General features: G+C 43.6%; 2 protein-coding genes across 3 annotated transcripts; one reads left to right on the top strand and one right to left on the bottom strand.

The window, feature by feature from the left end:
* Positions 1 to 124: 124 nt before the first annotated feature.
* Positions 125 to 6,300, top strand: mtx3 (metaxin 3). 2 transcript variants are annotated; one of them, XM_084551637.1, is made up of 9 exons: positions 125 to 209; positions 1,368 to 1,437; positions 2,028 to 2,104; positions 2,186 to 2,278; positions 2,365 to 2,547; positions 2,648 to 2,724; positions 3,375 to 3,532; positions 3,752 to 3,840; positions 3,989 to 6,300. In XM_084551637.1, exons 1-9 carry the CDS (start codon positions 129 to 131, stop codon positions 4,082 to 4,084), a joined length of 924 nt encoding a protein of 307 aa, XP_084407763.1. In that variant the 5' UTR covers positions 125 to 128; the 3' UTR covers positions 4,085 to 6,300. The 2 variants fall into 2 exon arrangements, with proteins under 2 accessions (XP_084407763.1, XP_084407764.1); XM_084551638.1 differs by lacking the exon at positions 3,752 to 3,840.
* An 822-nt stretch (positions 6,301 to 7,122) lies between these two features.
* cmya5 (cardiomyopathy associated 5) lies at positions 7,123 to 19,150 on the bottom strand (the record flags this gene model as incomplete). The annotated part of the gene is made up of 13 exons (XM_084551762.1): positions 7,123 to 8,911; positions 9,721 to 9,838; positions 9,904 to 10,037; positions 10,203 to 10,350; positions 10,486 to 10,632; positions 11,422 to 11,556; positions 11,639 to 11,763; positions 11,983 to 12,005; positions 12,125 to 12,343; positions 12,452 to 12,547; positions 14,588 to 17,386; positions 17,465 to 18,262; positions 19,121 to 19,150. 13 exons carry the CDS (start codon positions 19,148 to 19,150, stop codon positions 8,725 to 8,727), a joined length of 4,959 nt encoding a protein of 1,652 aa, XP_084407888.1. The 3' UTR covers positions 7,123 to 8,724.
* Between the last annotated feature and the right edge of the window lie 158 nt (positions 19,151 to 19,308).

Genomic DNA, 19,308 nt, shown 5'->3' with positions numbered 1-19,308 from the left:
CTGTTATATTAGAATACATTAGTTTTCATTAGTGTACCTAATGTTTTGTCCAGTGTTTTACCCTCTGCAGACTCCGGGATGATTGACAGGTGCCCGGTGACGTCCCCGCCTCCTTGCACGAATCCAACATGGCGGCTGCCATGGAGCTGAGATGCTGGGGAGGAGACTGGGGTTTGCCTTCTGTACACACTGAGTCCCTGGTAGTTCTGGTAAGATTATCGTCTGTTTGTAAACAAGAATACAGCCACTGCATGTAGCGCTGCTTTCAAGACGACATGTTACTTTTCCGGGGGTTTTCTTTGCGTCTCCTCTCTCATTGTGTCTCTGTGATTAGCTCGCATGCTAACTTACCTGCTGCAGTTTGTAAGTTAGCCTCGTCGATGTGCAGGATAGAAAATAGCATCTCCAGGTGATTTTCTTGTGCCAGATAATAAATACCAGCAGTGCTGACTGCATGGTTTGTCCTTCGTGTGTGTGGCTGGTTGTCAGAAGTCACTCCCATTTCTAAGGAAAGTGTGTTCCTTCAAGGTCAGCTTGTTGTTTTTAATTTATCATGCTACAGTCGTGGCTCTTTAGCTTAGTAGCTATAGAGAATCATCGAGCTAATAGTGCGCTGGACAGAAAATGACCATTGAGCTGTTTGCCTGCTGTTTTAACATGTTGTTAATAAATGTATGTAGTTACAACTCTTGCCACAAGGTGACACCTTTTTTTTTCTTTTTTTTTTGTTGTAATGTTCTTACATTTATGGCGTCTTTTAAAGCTTTTAATAATAGACACTAATGGTTTCTGGTTTGGTTTGTGCTGGTTAACAGCTTTTAAAACGTATTTAAAAACACAGCACGTCAGACAACGTCACTAAATAAACTAAATAAACTTTTATATGTACAGGAAGAGGCACTTTTAATAGAAAACTACTTTACTATAATTATGATAATAATAATAGCTGCTATTCATTGTTTCCTGTCAATACAACCTGACCTTACTCCTGCTTCCTCCCACCGTCCAGAGACATGCTCATTAGGTTCATTGGTGATTCTAAATTTGCATGTGAGTGTGAATGGTTGTCTGTCTCTCTGTGTGTTAGCCCTGCGATAGACTGGCGACCTGTCCAGGTTGTACCCCGCCTCTCGCCTGATGACAGCTTATTTGCTGTTTTATAGTGTCTTTGTGCCAAATCCCTATTCGTGTTCATTATAAGGCTGAGATCATGCTTTTTAAGAAGTAAACAGATTGTGATGTTTTCCCCTTAAAGTTTAATACTGCAGTCATTTTGGGTCGTCATCTGTTCCTGTATGACAGACTGATAAATGCTCTTGACTGTGTCTTGCCATCTCATTCACGTTCATATGCTGGTTTTCTTTCAGGCATACACCAAGTTTTCTGGGGCAAAAGTCACACTCTCTCCTATAGACTGGACATGGAAGACAATAACAGGTGGGCTGCAGCTTCTTGTAAACCACAGTTTTAAAACATTGTCGTCAGGGCATAAAGAGAATTATGTGACCCAAGTAGGAATGTTTGTTGAATGTGGTGAACATGTAATCACACAGGTTTGGAAAATGTGCTTTTAAAATCCAGTCGTTCGAGACAGGTTTATGTTTATATTTTGGCAGCAACTGAACATTTTGTCCTCAAGGCAAGAAAAACATTTTGATGGCTAGACAACTGGGTTAGATCATCTGCAAAATTGCATCTCTTGTGGGATGTTCCCCATCTACAGTGGTTAGTACCCAACAAAAGTGGTCCGATGTGCAGGATAAACAAGTCCGATCCATGGAGGCCCCACTTCGAACCTTGCAGGATCTGCTGCTAACTCCTTGGTGCCAGATAATGCAGCACGCCTTCAGAGGTCTAGTGGAGTCCATGCTTAGACGGGTGAGGGCTGTTTTAGTGGCAAAGCGAGGACACAATATTAGGCAGGTGGTCATACTGTTATGGCCGATTGGCCAGACCTTGACAACACGCTAAAGCACCCGCACCACGCCTCTTTAATCTTCCTCCATTCACATCTCATTTGTCCACAGTGACCGTCCCAGAGTTGCTTTGTGGAGACACTGCGGTTCAAGAACCTGCGCAGATTCTCAACTTCCTGAGGAAACAGGTGAGAGTGTGTGCCTCAAATCATTTAGCAGAATCAGTTGATCTGCAGTAATAAATGTAAGTGTTCTTTGTTTTTTGGCAGAGGTTTAATGCGGACTATGAGCTGACAGCCCGACAAGGAGCAGACACAATGGCCTACATCGCTCTGCTGGAAGAGAAACTGCGACCAGCTCTGGTAACACCGTCTTTCCTCTGCTGTTTTACCACGTACTCACCCCGTGAGTACTGATATAACTCTGGTGATGGGTTTGTGCCCCACAGTTGCACACTTTCTGGGTGGATGCAGAAAACTATGCCAATCTGACACGGCCATGGTTCGCCTCACGGTCGCCCTTCCCGCTCAATTTCGTCGTCCCTAGCCGCCTTGCCAACACCGCCCTCTCCCGCATCCTTCTAACCAAAGGGGAGGCGCCGCTGCACAGAATCTCTGAGGTAGAGGGAAAGGTGAATATTGCTCTTTCTTATTCATCACTTAAATGCTCTGTCAGCTCTTTTGTGTTTTGTGGAGCAAAGTTGTAAATCTTTGTCGCTCTGTCTCCCTCAGATCTACAGTGATGCTAAAGAGTGCCTGAATCTCCTCTCCTATAGACTGGGAACAGCAAACTACTTCTTTGGAAATTCGTGAGTTTTCCATTGTTCATTTAAATGCCTGTACCTCACATTTAAGTGAAAGGCTATAGGAACACTGTAAGGAAAAATTGGGAATGAAATGTCATTCAATTTGTAGCTACAGTGCCTAAGAAAGTGTTCACCCTCGTAGATAGTTTCCGTTTTATTGCTGTTTTAAAATGGAATAAATATAATTTGGATTTCTTGACAAAAATGTCTTCCTGCCAAGAAAAAGATTTCTCCAAATTAATGTTTGTTCCAGTCTCTGATTAATCAGTATTCCTGGCTTCATTTACAAGATGAAGACAAATAAACACTCCAGGAGGCTCAGAGAAAAGGTTACTGAAATGTGTAAGTCAAGGTCTGGATACAAAAAAAATGGCCGAACATTCCCTGGAGTTCAGTAAAATCCGTCACTAAGAGATGGAAAGGACGTGGTGTATGTGTAAATCTGCCTAGAACACTGCGTCCTCATAAACTGAGCTACCAGGAAAGGAGAAGACGGGATCTTCTGGGAGAAATCAGATGTCGAAAATGCTTTGTAGTGTTCATTTAGATAAAATGATTATCACCATGATATATTGAGTGATAATACTTTTATTTTTCAAAACCATATATTGGCTGTAACCGCATGTATTTTGTGTGTGTGCTTGCAATCGTAGGCCAACCAGCCTGGATGCCTTTGTGTTTGGTTTTGTGGCTCCACTTCACAAAGCCAGTCTTCCCAGCAGTCCTCTGCAGAACCATCTCAGACAGCTGGACAACCTCACACACTTCTGTGACAACATCCTGGCTGTCTATTTCAGCTCGGACCACCCGTGTAAGTTCTCAGCGAGCACTAGAAATATTCACTCACTGGGGATTTAGCTTTAAGGGGATTTTTACAAGCACACAAAACAAACTAACATCATCAGCACTTTTCCTCTTTCTCGCATGTTTGTTTCGTCTCATGTTTTTACTTCTGGGTTGTTAAATGACCTAACACTGATTGTCTGTTTGTCTTATTCTGCCGTCATTGCTATACTTCATCTCTCTTCAGGTCCTCCCCCACCCGTTCAGGAAACAATGGATGCAAACCTCCAGAAACTAACACAGCTTGTAAACAAAGAGTCCAACTTGATAGAAAAGGTGCATCTGCTTTCCCTTTCTCCTCTTTTGCATGGGTTCATGGTTGCATTCGGCAGGTACCATCACAGTTACAGATCAACCGTAGGGTCTCATAATTTTTACTCGTGCGTTTTGGGGTGACAACTAAACTGTGCGTCCTTTACTGTAGATGGATGACAACCTTCGCAGCAGCCCGCAGCACAAACCGCACAGACCAGACCCCAAACCCAGCCTGTCCGGTGCAAAGAGCTCCACCCCTGCCTAACGCTCGACCTTTCAGCCCTGATCACAGCCTTATGAATCGTGGGGGAGCAGCCCGGTGCTGCTCTGAATCTGACTCGACGACCTACAGATCTAGGAAACGCTATAGAGCTGGGGTATGACTTGAATGGAAAACAACTTAATCAATAATGAAAGTATGGCTATATAATTACAAGAGACTATTTTAAGATAATGATGGTAGATTTTGGAGATGTTTGCCTGAAAAAGGGAAGATAGAAATGCATGTGTGAGGTATTTAAAAAGGATGAGTGCATGTATGTGGTTAAGGATGGAACGCTAATGTTGAGGTGCTCAAAGCGAAAGACGCAGAGAGTTAAAGGGAACGCCAAATGAAAGGTCCAGCAGGGAGAACCAGTGACAGTGTTTAACCTGAATGGGTCGCTCTTCTATTGACATTTTTCTCTCGTTCTTTTAAGCTGATGTTGTGTTTTCTGTTTGAGTTGATGATCAGACAACAGTTGATGGAGCACAGAGAGGATGAATATGTTGAAATCACACAGACTACAGCCAGGCAGTGTTACTAGAGTGCAGTCTGGCGAGAATCTCTCATTATTTGACATCCATCCAGGCAAATATCCCTCCTCAAAATCCACCCTAAAACGTTCTAATCACGTTTGCGTTGACGTGTTGTACAGTGTGTGTGTGCAGCTATGACTAGAGAGATAACTAATTTAACTTATTTAACTTTGCTTTCACCTCCTCTGCTGTGTACACTTTGTATAGTAGTAAATAGTGTCACGATTATAGTCAGATTACTCTAAATAGGGCTGATCATCTTGTTCACACTTTTTGTTAAATGCACTGAGGTAATGAAAGGGCCTTACATGCTCTGTTAATTTATTCATGCATAATATTTGGGATCAATTTGTGTGTATATACAAGTGAGTTGTCCTAAGTATTGTCAGCAACCGGTGTGTCTTTTAATCATTTTTTTTTTTATTATTATTATGCTATGAGGTATTTTGCATTTTGTTGTTGCCTTGATTTTCCACAACCATTTTTCTAACATTTAATTTAACTATTTAACGGTCCCATTGTTTGAACTGACACATTTGTCCAACATCTCATTAGGTGCCTTTTGTTTAACTTTGTTTTTACAGTCTGATTTCTGCAGAAATCTGGCTGTGAAATTAGTTTGTTTTACAGCAGTGTTTCATCACAGCTCATATATTACTGAACTGTGTATACTTTGTGTTACTCTTGTTTGTCTGTTTCAGCCAAATGATATTCATGCATAAAGATACTTGGGCTCTTGACATTTCCCGAAAAAAACGAAACCATTCTCTTCATGTATGCATTCCCTTTAAAGCACCATATATAGAAACATGTTCACTGGTGTGTGTGTGTGTGTGTGTGCTGCCAGTCACACCGTGTTGTCGGACAACATATGGGCTTGTATGGGTGCAGTGTGCCTTCATGACTCCTGGTCTTTGTACAAGTGTCAAAACACTGACGGTGTCCTTCATATTTGACCCTTGTCATGTCTGTTGCGGTTCATAAACGGTTGACAGCTGGTAACAACTGTTTTCATGTTATTGAAATACAGATCTCATACAACCATGCCCTAGTCGCTTGTCTCTTTTTTTTTTTTTTCCACCACTCGATCAGAGCTTTCTCACAGACGTTTTGCTTACGTTTTTCTTTTTAAAGTCAACTCTTTCCTCTTTCCTCTAACTAAGCTGATGCACCGGTGCATGCTATTGGGTGACTTGTTTTTCCAGGAACAATTACAGAAGCTTTCACTGCTGTACCGCTCAGATGGTGTGATCATTTGTTTAGACGTGTGGAGGATAGGGAGTTCTTTGTCTGGTGTTGGCCTTAGACATGGAAAAATCTAAAGCAATCTGAGAGGAAATGATGTGTAATCGACTTTTAGATATTCTCACGCTGAGACATTTCTTGGCTGGCTATTTAGTAGCTGCAGTAAAATAAACTAGAACATTTGTGCTAAATAGATATATATTTACTTGTGCTGATGATGATAAATAGTGACACCATCACTGATTTTATGCGTATCAAATATCTTTGTCAAATAACATCGAACTGCGCCAAAGAATTCGACTGTCAAGAAGACAAACTGCAACACTCCTTTCCAACCTAACCCCCGGTTCGGTGTTATCCTTTACAGGCAGACAGACAGTCCCAGTAAAACGGGCCTGTCACTTTTTTTTTTTTTTTAAAGAGCTTTCCTTCATGCTCCAGCTGAGCAGTCCAACACATCACATGGAGGCCAGACGCCGTTCCCTGATGGCTTGCATGTGTATGCCCACCACTCCTCTTCTTCCTCTCACTCTCCCCCCCGTCTCTTTTTTTTTTTCTCCCCATAACAGAGGAAAAGTGTCAGATATGAGGGGAAAAAATGTGTGAGTGCCCGGAAAGTAGTGACGTGACAAATCTACATTAACTGTAAGTTATATAAAAAAGGCATTTGGTGGTGTATACTAGATTACAGTTATTACGATTTGTAGCAGAAATACACAATAAACACCTTTTTGCTCAATTTGATTTGTATATTTCTAGAATAACAGTAATGGACTTTAGGTATATAGAGTGAGTGTAATTGAGGATAAAATTACATGGCAGTAAGATCTTCTAAAGAAAACAAGAAAAAGTGTTTGATTACAATTAATCTCTGGTAATGATCAGGAGATTTCCAGGAACTTTTGAGAAGACAGAGAATAAAATAATTTTTTTACAGGCTTCCAACAGTGATACAACTAATGGAGCACTCAGGCCCTCTGGTGGGCGATGTATGTTAGAGCAGCGGTTCCCAAACTCCTTGCAGCCCTCCCTACACAAATAACCAAATAATAAAGTGAATCATTTTCCTTTTCTTTTGTACAGGTTGCATGTACATACAAATATTTGTGTGGATACATGGATTGGCATGTATAGGTGAATATTACCAGGTTTGTCACTGACCAACTGATGCTAAACTGAACCAGTCCTGTCTCTCCACCAATTCCTATTAACATGAAGTTTATTAATCTTAAAGGACACCATAAGATCTGACAATGGGGGCTTTGCAAGTAACCAGTGACTTAAGTTGAAGTGTTGAAGTGTTGAAATGAAGCTTTAAGATGTGACATTTTAATAGCTCAAGTTATTGATAGCAACACATTTAGTCCAGTGTAGTCACAAACACACTGGACTAAATTTGTCTCTCCACAAATATGTCGTTCTCTCGAAGTCCAGTTCTGTCCCTCAATGAAACCAAACCTAAGGCAACATTTGAGATAGTGCCTTACTCTCTCTTATGATAATAATCAGTCATCAGCACTTTAAAGTTTCTCAAAGATGTTGTTTTATTCATAAAATAAGAATAAAAGCTGTGATGAGCTGCTACCACAGGTCACAGAGGTGCGGCCAAGTAGTTCTGAGTGAGGACCAAAACATGTGTTTTTAGTTGTGTACAGAGACCTTTGATCATCCATTAAGTTTGTTGATCATGATTTTATTCAGCAGAAGACAAAGCTTCACCCTGTGGTCTTGTACGCCCCCACTCAGGGAGGTGCGGACCCCGAGTCGGGAGCCAAGGTGAGGGCATACGAGTCAATGCAAACAAATCCGGCCAGTTGTGCAAATAGAGAAATAATCATATTGTGTTAGATCAGATGAGAAAATCAGTTTACAAGATAGGGAAAGAAAGACAGCTGATCTGCATCAGAGTTCACTTGCAAATAATAAAACAGAGAACTGATCACGTCTGTTTAAAAAGGTTATTTACACAAAACAAGTCTATTCACATTATGAAACACGGACTAAAAAGTGCCACGGCGTGTGTTTGGAGATATGAGCTCACTGTCTAAACACTGGGATGATGAAAAGACTGAACTACCACGCGTTGAGTCGCTAATTAAAGTGTGTCCAGTTGATCTATTGTCAGAGAAAACTGGTAAATAAAACATTTACAAAAAAGTAAAAAACTGTCCCCTCTGCATACTTGCTGGTCAGATTTACAAAATGACACACAGCATTTCACTTTTCCTCAAACAACATACAAGAAGCAGATGAATGAAAGATTTCAGAGTACTCAATACCAGTCGTTTTTACTTCTGTCACTTTTGATATGTACAAGATAGTTTTTGTTCAACCAGGAGAAAATTTATTCTAATCGATCAAATCCCTTTTGCCAAAAACACACACGGACCAATGGGCCCCAATCATGTCTCCTGCATTAGTTATTGCATAACAGTGATCGTCTTGATCATTATAAAACAAAACCATTCCAATCAACCAATGTCCAACATGAACTGTAAACTCTTCAGCGAGTGTGGCACGCAGCGGAGCTAGCTGTCCTTGGTGAACTCCGGCGCCTCCAGCACCATGCTGACTTCCAGCCTGCCCGGCAACTCCAGGGCCAGGGCAGGGTGGCACGGCTGGGTGAAGCGCTGCCTGAAGGTACCTAACAACTGCCCGCTTTGAGTGTCGTAGAAAGATAAAAGCCCGAGCTGGTAATCCAAGAGAGTACCCACTCGCTCAGGCATCTCGATCACAAACACGCTGGACTGAATGTCATTGTGGAGTAACTGGAATCTGCAACTGGAATAATGAAGAGAGCAAATGCGGAAGTTTGAAACCAAAACAAGAAGAGGAGCTATCTTAAAAAACGGGAGAAATGCTCTATACATACCCTGATGGTGTGGGAACACACTGCAAACACCATGACAGGCTGTTTTCTCCCAGTGAGCTGTTTCTATTGGCTGTGCGGTACACCACTCCGAGCCTGTAGGCTGTACTTCCTGACACAATGGTCTCCCAGTAGTAGCGACCTCCTGCTGGCAGCAACTCACCCAGGATGGAAGGACAACTAAAATAACACACACACACTTTCTGCTTTAAAATGTCTTCCTAGCAAACTAAATGTCAATGGGAACGTGGCATGGGTTTGCCTATCTCCGAATCACAATGGAATGCAGCACTTAGAAATAGTACAATCATTTCAAAATGTGTCAGATATAAGACGATCCAGTTTAAAATCATTCATAGGGCTTACATGACCCCTGAAACAATGAGTAAAATTGATCCCTTGGTGTCAAATATGTGCTGGCATGGTTGTGGTTCGGTGGGAACACTAATGCATATGCTATGGAATTGTCCTGCTGTTAAACAATTCTGGCAAGATATTGTCAATGATATAACATCTGTACTCAATACTGAGATTACACTCTGTCCAATTGTGTGTCTACTTGGAGTCGATATTGACGGTATACAGTCCAGAAATATACAAAATATTTTTGCACTTGCTTTCTTGGTGGCAAAAAGGACTATCCTTCTTAATTGGAAGGAACGCAAAAACAACTGCTTCAGTATAGATCTCTGGCGAAATGACTTTATGGACATCCTTGCTATGGAACAGGCTGCCTTGACTCTCAATCCACTAGAGAGGCCTAGTGCTCTGCAAGGCCCCTTGGACTATATGAGAACCTTAATGTATACTTAATGTGTATTTAACTGCAGCTAACCTTCCCTCCCCTTGTCTTTGTTTTGTAATTTGTCTTTACCATTGTCTTGTATTGTCATTGTGTGGAAAAGCAATAAAATTTAAATATAAAAAAAATAAAAAATAAAATGTCTTCCTAGCAAGCTCTGGTGGAGGTGTTTCTGGGTTAAACTCACTGTTTGTCTGCGGGTAAGGTGGTGTCGTGTGCATGCTGGGAATAGTGCAGGGTGGTGTGGTCCTCTGACAGCTCCAGAGCAGGGTGAGCTGACCCTTTCAACAGGTGGAACCTCGTCCCTGAAAACAGAAAGAATATGGTAATGTGTGTCTAATGTAAGATTCATGGTTTTTTTTTGTTTTACCTTTTGTGGAAATGAGCGCAGCCTCGCTCTGTTCACTGGAACCGGCCTCGTTCACAGCTTTGATGTAAAACAGGTAATTCTCGTTGGGCTGCAGGAGAACCCTCTGCTCACAGATTTTGATTCCTGAGATGGATCTAGTAGTATGTCGCACACGTGCACTCACATGAATTACAGGAATACGCATTTGCACACTAAAATGTGTCAGAGAGTAGTCCGGCTAGCTTAAAGTAGTTTAATATCAAGGCTGTGCTGGTCACTGTCAGGCTGTTAAATCTATCTGACTTACGACAAACACCCACCTGAGCCCCTCTCCCTCCAGTTCATACTGGCGACAGTACTCCAAAGTGTAACTCAGCTCTGGAGTCCGTTTTACTGAGCTCCACCTCAGCGTGGCCGAATCCCACATGACCGTGCACCGCTCTGTGTCGATCACCGGGACTGACGGAGCTGTCAGAAAGACAACAATACAGTGAAGTGCCAGTCAAAGAAACAATGTCTAAACTACCACCAGAATGCCAGGAAAAAATACAAATGATGCTTTCAGGTTTATCGGACGCATTTGTTTGGAGAGCGTGGACTGACCAGTTCTGAAGACGAGTCTCTCACTGGGCAGAGAGCAGCCTGTATAGTTGACAGCCATCACCCACACCTTGTAGACCTTGTCAGGCTCCAGCTCCTCCAAGACACAATAACTCTCCTTCACTGTCACACGGTACTCCTCTGACACAGCTGTGGAGAACCGACACACACCTCAGATGTAACACTGCAAACCAAAATCTCAAACCATATAAAGGTACACCATATAAACATGACCTGCACATTAGAAGACAATAAATCCATACAAGCCAGTAATAAATTGACTATTGAATATATATTGCAAATTTCAAGTGAAATGATTGATTGACAATTATTATAAACCAGATCACAGGAGCACAAAACTGTTAGAGAGAACAGTAGATCCATCACAGGTAGGTTAGCTGCTGTAATGATTGACTATAAGAGGCATCATAGGCAGGTAGGAGAATGATGGATTCAGGTAGGAGTGGATAACTGTAGGACTGCTGTTAGGACTGGCCAGATTGATGAGACCAGGACAACAAATGAGTAGCATGCAGCTCTGAAGGTCAGAAGTACACAACTCCAGACCCGAAACGCTCACAAGAAGATGGGTGAGGAGGGGAGGGCGGGGAAATGGAGATAGAGATCGGGACACACAGCCAATAACATGCTAAACAGTAGTAGTAGCGCACAATGCATGAGTCAGAAGAGAGAAGAAACTGAATAAGAAGTCCTGGGAAGTCCTCCAGCAGCCTGGAACTATTCATTGTTTCATTATTGTACTTTGATTTAGCAATTGTAAGCCATCATTTGCCTCACAGACCTTTTTACCTTAACATGCACTAAAGGAAATGTAAATCCACCAAAAACATAATCTATACGTCTGACAATAAAGATGATAAAAACAAATCATTGGGCACTAAAATATTTCCATCTATGCATCATCCTGAAGATATGTACCTCCTTGTGGGTCCTCCATGCAGTAGACCTGGAAGCAGTCTATGATATCCCCAGGGTTGACTTTCCAGTAAACGGTGACACTGGTGCTGGTGGCTGAGCCTGGCTCCTGGGGCTGCAGGGTGGGGCTCTGAGGCACTGAGGCACACATCAGCTGGATTTGTAACTGCCACATATGCACATGACGCTCAAACACGCTCTGCGTTCACGGCAGGCCTACCTGGGATTCCCTTGCGCTGTGCCGTGTTTGAGCTGGAAGTATTGGCCTTGGCGTAGTCCTCAAACACCAGCAGTGACTTGGGACCCAGCTCCAGCGACAGGGCTGAGTCCAGAGCTGCTTTGAGTCTGATCATGCAACCACAACATTTAACTATCAGACGTAACCACGACACATGTCAAAGCTTTTCTTTGCTGTAAGCTGAGCTACGTCCAAACATTTAGCACACCAGCACACGCCATAGTTTTATGAATAGTTCTGCAGGCCAAGCGGCATGCTGCACTGGTTATCACAATAGGTTATTATCTGGTTGTTAGGAAGTCACACTCATTTCACCGACACATTACCTTTCATGAATATCTTCAGGTGACTAATGGGAGAGCAGATTGAAGAGGGACTTATCAGAAATTTGACAACAATTTGTCATTTGCTATCACCGGCCGAACATGATACCACTACTCAACACATCTTGGAGGCTTTGGGACTCACGCATGCATCAGTCTCAGCCTCTCTGGCCGTAGTCTCCAGAGTGGCCTTGGCGGAGTCGATGTTCTCCTGGAAGGAGACAATCTGGTCATAGAGCTGCTCCAGCTTGGCCTTCTTCTCCTCCTCCACGCTGACGGACATGTTATTGTACTGCTCCATCACCAGGGCCATCATCTCTTCATTCTGAGCTTGCATCGCTGCCTCGGTCTCCACACACTGCTCCTGAGAGGAGAGAGACACGACTGGTTTGACAAAAGTGACGCCCTGCTGTAAAATCATGGTCCACTGAGTGTTGATAGTGTAATTGAATGGAAGTAAAGCCTGCTTTACCTCTACAGAGTTGTAGGCCAGCTCCAGCTCTGACACCAAGTCCTCAATGTTCTCTGATCTCTCCTGAAGCTCTGAGATCCAGTTGCTCAGCATCTCCTGTTTACAGGTAAAATATCATTTTTATATCCTACATACAACAAATAAAATATCCTCATTGCAGATTTGCAGCTACACCAAATCTAATGTCACATTTAGTTACAATCAGAAGGGAAAGCTGATACAGATCTGTCACAGCAGTTTTTTTTTTGTCTCTCACCAGTCACAACTCACTTCAGCATATATGACATTTTGTTTAACTAATCAAATAAGGATACAACAGATGCTTCCTGTCCTGTTGGTCAAAATAACTGTAGAAATATTGCCTGCTGCAGCTTTAAGGGCAACTGTCATCGAGGACATTACATGACGAAGAGCAGTGGCAATCCCCTGCCACCCGGAGCTCACATTTAACTGGGTCAAGCTGTGGTCATTGATCGCAGCTCTGAGAACCGACCTCCCGTCTAAGAGTCAGAACAGGTGCGTGCATGTGTGAGGGAGAATATGTGAAAGCGTACTTGCACACATCCCTGTGCTAAATGTGGAAAGACACACGCCGACTACGGCCAAGTTCAAACTGAGATTAGGTGAGATTAAATGTTTGGATAAGTAAATGATGACCTTTTTACAACTGAAAACCTTTCTAAATATCTGAGGAGTGTAGAAATGTGTGTCTCCTTGACATATTTACAAGCTACAAGGAGGTTTTGGTTGGATAATTTGGTGATGACAATCCTGGCCAATAAAAAAGTCGTCACCTGGATTTAACTAAGCAAATAGGTACGAGCCTCCTACTGGATAATTACGGTATGGGTGATTATCTTTCAGCTGGCAACAAGTTATTTAACCCCAACTGGTGCAATGATTAACTTCTCATTGCCAGGATTCATGGGGCTCAGATTGTGAAAGAGTGGTTCAGGGAACATGAGACATCATTTTCACACATGGATTGACCACCACAGAGTTCAGACCTTGTGCTGGAGAAGACTTTGTGCAGTGGTCAGTCTCCGAATCTGCGCTGTAAACAAAGCTAACGAAATATTAGAGTGTGTGACCTTTTTTGGCCATACAGTGCAGTATCGGGGTCTGGTGGATAATTTAAAATCAGCCAGTCTGTATTTTTGTAAAACAGTCTAACTTACATTACACAACTCTAAAAGCAAAGCTTGGGCTGGTTCAACACTGGAGAGACTAATCTAAAATGTCTTTTAGAAATTGGCGCCAGGTGTGAAGACGTGTGGAGGGGCTTTCATCTCAAAGAACTGGACTGGATACATTTTGCTAAACTGTTTTGGTGAACTTCTCAAGATTAATTTCCCCCTGTGTGGCGTATCTGCATAGACATCACATCTTTGTGCTGAAGTCAGACTTCCTTTATAGCCTTGATCGCTGTCTTATTTACAGTCCAGCTGTCAATGTTTCACATAATACAGCATCGCACAAACACCTGGTTCAAATATCATCTGGAAATTACATTGGATCATTCTGAGTTTGTTCCAGTTTTCCTTTGATTTTGGTGCCAAACACTTTCCCGTGCTTGATTTCCAAATGCGCGGTGAAATGTTTCGATTCATTCCCTGTGTGTGAACAGATCACGTATCGGTCTCTGCTTGATGATGTCACACCGGACCTTTCCACCGATCAAAGCGGCGCATTGCATCATAACAGTTCAATGCGCTTGGCCGCAGCCTGAGAGCATGCAACCTGCCAGCACGACTGGAAACATTATAGCTGACTAATTTAAGACCGGTTTCTTCTGTGATGACCCAAAGTAATCCCAGTAAAATGTGTAATGATTATGACCATGTGTCGTAATAAAAATGAGGTTTGATGATGAGCTGCTATTTGACAGTGAGTCATGAGAACTGCTGCAAACCATGGTGTCTGACCTGAGAGATTATGATTTAATCTCCTTGTATAAATGGGTGTTTATTCAGTTTAACACTCATTGACTTCATGTTGCTCTTTTATTAAGATGGAGAACTTCCAAAAATCCGTCTGTAGTTTAGTTGACACTTCCTGACTGCATCTTTCCTGTTTTTTACAAAGCAAAGTCCCATTCATACAACACATACAGTATATGAAACTACAGTACATTACCTTGACTTCCTCATATGCTTTGTCCACAGAATTAACCTCATGGCTGCGATGATCTCCATACACGCGGTCATCCTCTGACAGCAGACATCCACAGGTCACACAGAACCAGTCCATGCCCTGCAGCTCAGCAGCCATTCGGGCCTGATACTCCTCCTCGGCGTCAATGATTTCGTAGTCTTCCTCAATGAGCTCCTCTTCTGGGAGAAGATCTACCTTCTCTTCCTTACCCACATCCACCTTTTCTTCGCGTTTCAGCTCAGGCTCGTGCGTCACCTCTCCTGCGTCTCTCTGTGTTTCCGGTTCTGGCATCTCTTTTGCATCCTGTTCGGTTATTACCTCATATTCAAGCTCATCGACGGGCACCTCTGGAGCCTCTTCAACTCCCTCGTCTTGCCCCATTTTCTGCCCTACATCCTCTCTGTGCAGATCAACACAAGGAGCTATGTCTTCCTTAATAATGTTTCCCACTGACACATCTTCTGTCTTGTGCATCTCTGCCCTTTGTTCTGCGTCTACTTCTTCTGACTGTATGTCCCCTCTGTGCAGCCCAGATAAATCCTCCTGGGGTGCAAAGCTCCTCAGAGGAGAAAGGACGACTTCATCTTCTTCTATTTCCCTCTCCATCTCTTGCTCCTCTGCATCTGCCTCCTCAATGGGTGCAAGTGGTGAAAGCTCACGGTCTAAATCATTTCTAGGCATTTCTTCTTTTGCAACCACTTCTGGTTCTACCTCAATCGGAAGTAGAGCCACTTCTGGTTCTACTTCCAATTGAGGCTCTATCTTTGTTTCTTCCACTGGCACCTGACTTACCGGTGTGATATCAGGCTCTTGGAGAGTTACTATATCTTCTGTAGTGTCCTCAGACCACTCATTAATCTCTATGTCCATCTCTACAGCTTGCCCTTTGGGAACGAGGAGGAATAACTCATCACCTACATTCACTGTGTCCTGAACTGAAGTCTCACCGTCCTCTGCGGGTATTTTAGATTTGGTCTCTGTCGTCACATGTTGTTGCTGCTGCTCACTTTCAAGGTTTTTCTTATCCGACTCAGCTTCTTCTGTTATCACAGGCCTGGTTACGTCCCTCAAAGTCTCAGTTTTAATCTCTGACTCCTGCTCAGCAACTGCAGCTTCACTCATAAATTTAGGCATCCTCACAGCCGTGGGTTCCTCTGTCAGAGATTCATGTTGTTTTTCTCCTACAGGAACAGCTGCCTGAACATCTGTTGTCTCCACACTCGTTGCCTCCTGAAGATCAATCTGCACTCGAGTTTGAATCTCTTTGTCATTCACAACTTTTTCAGTGACCTCCACTACTGTATGCACTGCGCAGTCGCAGTCGGTGACAACCTCAACAGGTGGAACATCTTTATCCTCAGGGACAACTTCTGCTGCTTCTTTTTGCTCAGACGCTGATGTTTCAGTGACGGGTTCAGTAAAGGTGAGCACTTCTTGCTCTACAGTCTCAGGTTCTTTCATTTCAGCCAAGGCCTCTGCTTTGGCCCCACTTACTAGTGTTTCATCGGCAGCCTCCATCTTAGTGTCAGCGACTGCCTCAGCTGGGGCCACCTCGCTGCTAACAGCTGGCGCCACTGCTGTCTTTTCTGTAGTCACTGCAAGCACGTCAGTCTGTTTTTCTGCCACTTCTTGAGTCTCACATGGCGTCTGATTGTCCTCACTCTCCTCTGTTTCCTCTACTTTACTGACAAGGTGAGTATCAGGTAGTTGCTTTTCAGTGACGGGCTCAGGAGGCTCGGTCTGACCTATTTCCACCTCATGTTTTATGTGTCGATCCTCCATCGGTTTAGACTCCTCAACCGACTCTTCTGTGGATTCTCGTACAGGCTGCTCTTGCACCACAGAGAGCTGTGCCTCCTTTCCATCTTTCTCTGTTTCTGCGACAATTTCCCTTTTTTCTTCAGACATTCCTGATTTTAAATCTTCACTGTCATCTCCAACACTGACCTCCTGCACTTTCCGTTCATCCGTCTTTTCCCCATTGTCTTCTTCGACCACTCTTATTAGACATCCCGTCATTTCAAACTTACTCTGTCCCCACATCTTCGTCCCTTCCCTCTCGTCATCATCCAACTCAGGTCTAACATCCACCGTTGGAGTTTCATCTTTTAAAGTGAACTTCTCCAGGTAGCCGTCTGCTTCCTCTGAGTCTGACAAACGTCTCCTGTAAGACTTCTCAGACACCACGCTCTCTGCCTCAGAGCATTCCTCGTCGCTCCTCCTCCTCTCGCCTAAAGCATCCTCGTAAAGGTCTGAGTACATGAAGGACATGGCAGTGGGCTCCTCCAGAAGGATGGGGTCTATGATCTTAGGGGGTCCAGAGGAGATAAATATGGGCGTGAGAGTGGTCTCTTCACTCCCAAACAACACGGAGCCACTCTCCTTCGTTGATCGCTGGCTTTCTCTTCTCGATCTCATCCTAGCCTCATCATCCTCCTCTCCCCTGTGCTGCAATGCATCGGCTGGAGCTCCTTCTCCATAGAAAACCTCATCAAGGTGTTCCCCAACTATGTCCACATCTGTAACAAATACAAAAGAGTCCTCGGATGTGGAGAGGTTGTCTGTGGGTATCTCCTTAGCAGGTTTTTGCTCCTCTGCTTGAGGTTTTGTCGCAGACCGTTCGGCCTCTTCCTGCCGCTCTGGTGCTTGTTCCCCTGGAATCACTTCATCCAAAAGGGTAAACTTCTCAAAATAGTCAAAGTCATTGGTGGTCTCTTTCTGAGTGGGCATCTGTCTGTCCTCTGTGTCCGCTGATGACCGAGAAGAATCTTGCTCTGAGGACTGCAGAGAGATTAAAATCAGCAACTCAATCTATATACAGCAATCTATACATAATTAATCCAAAATTAAGGTTAAAACTCTCATTATATTAATCTTTCTAGTTAAAGAGAAAAATACCTGCAGGTCTAGTATTTCCCCTTCCTCTGGCACGACACGATTCTGTTGCTGTGTCCAGACATGGTGGTTTCGGGACTTGATCTTTGGAGTCTGATCCAGATAAGACAAATTGTCCTGCAGCTCTGTGCTCTCCTCCTCATCCACCGTAGGGAGTTTGGTAGGGACTCTGATGTTGAGAATCTCATAACCCTCAGAAATCAAACTAAACAGCTGCTGATCTTTGTTTTTGATCTCCTCCAAGTCTGGTTCTGTTTTGGTTGTCTCCTGCTTGATATTGGGAAGAGAAACCTCTGCCATCTCTGGCCTCTCCGTTCCCAGAGCCGAAGCTGATCTTGAGCTGCCAGGCCGGCTCAGCCTGTCCCCCAGCCTGCTGCTCCTCCCTCCAGACCTCGTCCTCCTGCGGATTATTTTATCCTCATCAAAGACGATGGTGATCTTTCCCGCAACTCCAGAGCCAGAGCCCTCCATGCTGCAAGCTTCAGAGACGGAGCTTGTCTCAGACGCCCAGGGTGTAGAGCAGCGGCTGGAGGCCGTCTCCCAAACAATACCACTGTCCTCGCTCTGAACTGTTACCATTGAGAATGATGGATCCACCATCAGGCACTGAAGTTTGGGCTTCACTGACTGGTCCTGGACAACTTCTCTCAGACTGAAGCAGAGAGGAATAGACAAAGTTAGAAGAAAGACAGCAGACTGTGTGTGTCTTTCACAAGAAGAGGAAGGACATAACTGAACAGTCTGTCTGCAAGAGGAGATCCCCTTTGGCACGGTTCAAGGAAACGTAAGTAGAGAACAAACCAATGAATCAAATCAAAACATATTTGAGCATGGCCCTGTATTCACGTTTTGCACCATTCAACTGGTAACACCAGTTAATCTTCTCTCAAGGTGACTACTTGAGAAGTGTAGTTCAGGTGTCTGGTGCCAGGCTGCCAATGTGAGTGGTGATCTGAAAAAATAATAATCGTGTGTGTTCTGGGCTCTCCCCCCTGCTATGAATACACCTCAGCCCCTGCAGGGTTACAGCGAGGTGACGTCCCAAAGCGTCATTCTTGTAATATAAGAGAAGAGATGGCTGTCCTTTCCAGATGCATCCAACATATCGGTTTCTTTTACTATTTATGAAATGGCAAGGATAGCTAGCGGATCCATTGGAAAGCATGATAAATGAGATGTAAAATATGGGGTTGGTGAATAATATCGTTAGAACAGAGCCACCTGCTGTGCTACGCTGTTACTTCCTTGTATGAGCTGAAGAACAGCTGATCACTCTATGTGTTAAATGAGATGAAGTGCTGCTTTGTGAAACTTGGATGCACCTGTCCATTCACGCTCTCCAGACAGAGATAACAACTTCCCAGCTATCTCTCTTTAAAACAAAATGAAGGCACTCTAAGAAGCCCAAAACACAAGCGGTTTCTCAAGAACCTATAAATATAATCAGCAGAAAACTAACACTCCACACAAAGATGAAATGAGCCCCAAGTGAGGATAATCAGCACATAAGATCCAGCTATGAAAGAATAAGTACCTGTTTTGAAGTTCTTCCAGTTCGTCTTCATCGTCCTGGCTGATTGCATCTGAAGCTTCACACTGAAACTCCTGCAGCTCTGTCACTTCCGAGCCCACGCTCTCACATTCCTCCATCTTGGTAACTTTACTCCAAATCTCTTCCTTTTAATTTCCAGCGGTTTTCTTTTTTGTGTGTGTGTTTTAGAATCCTCTTAGTGTTTTCAGCGTCTCTGAATTGGGAGTTGGTCTGCCCGTTTGTGTCATTCTAAGTTGGGAGCCGTCCATCTGACTCA

Source organism: Chelon labrosus (assembly GCF_963514085.1).
Source record: "Chelon labrosus genome assembly, chromosome: 9".
Taxonomy (NCBI): Eukaryota; Metazoa; Chordata; class Actinopteri; order Mugiliformes; family Mugilidae; genus Chelon; species Chelon labrosus.
This window is presented reverse-complemented; position numbering and strand designations above follow the sequence as displayed.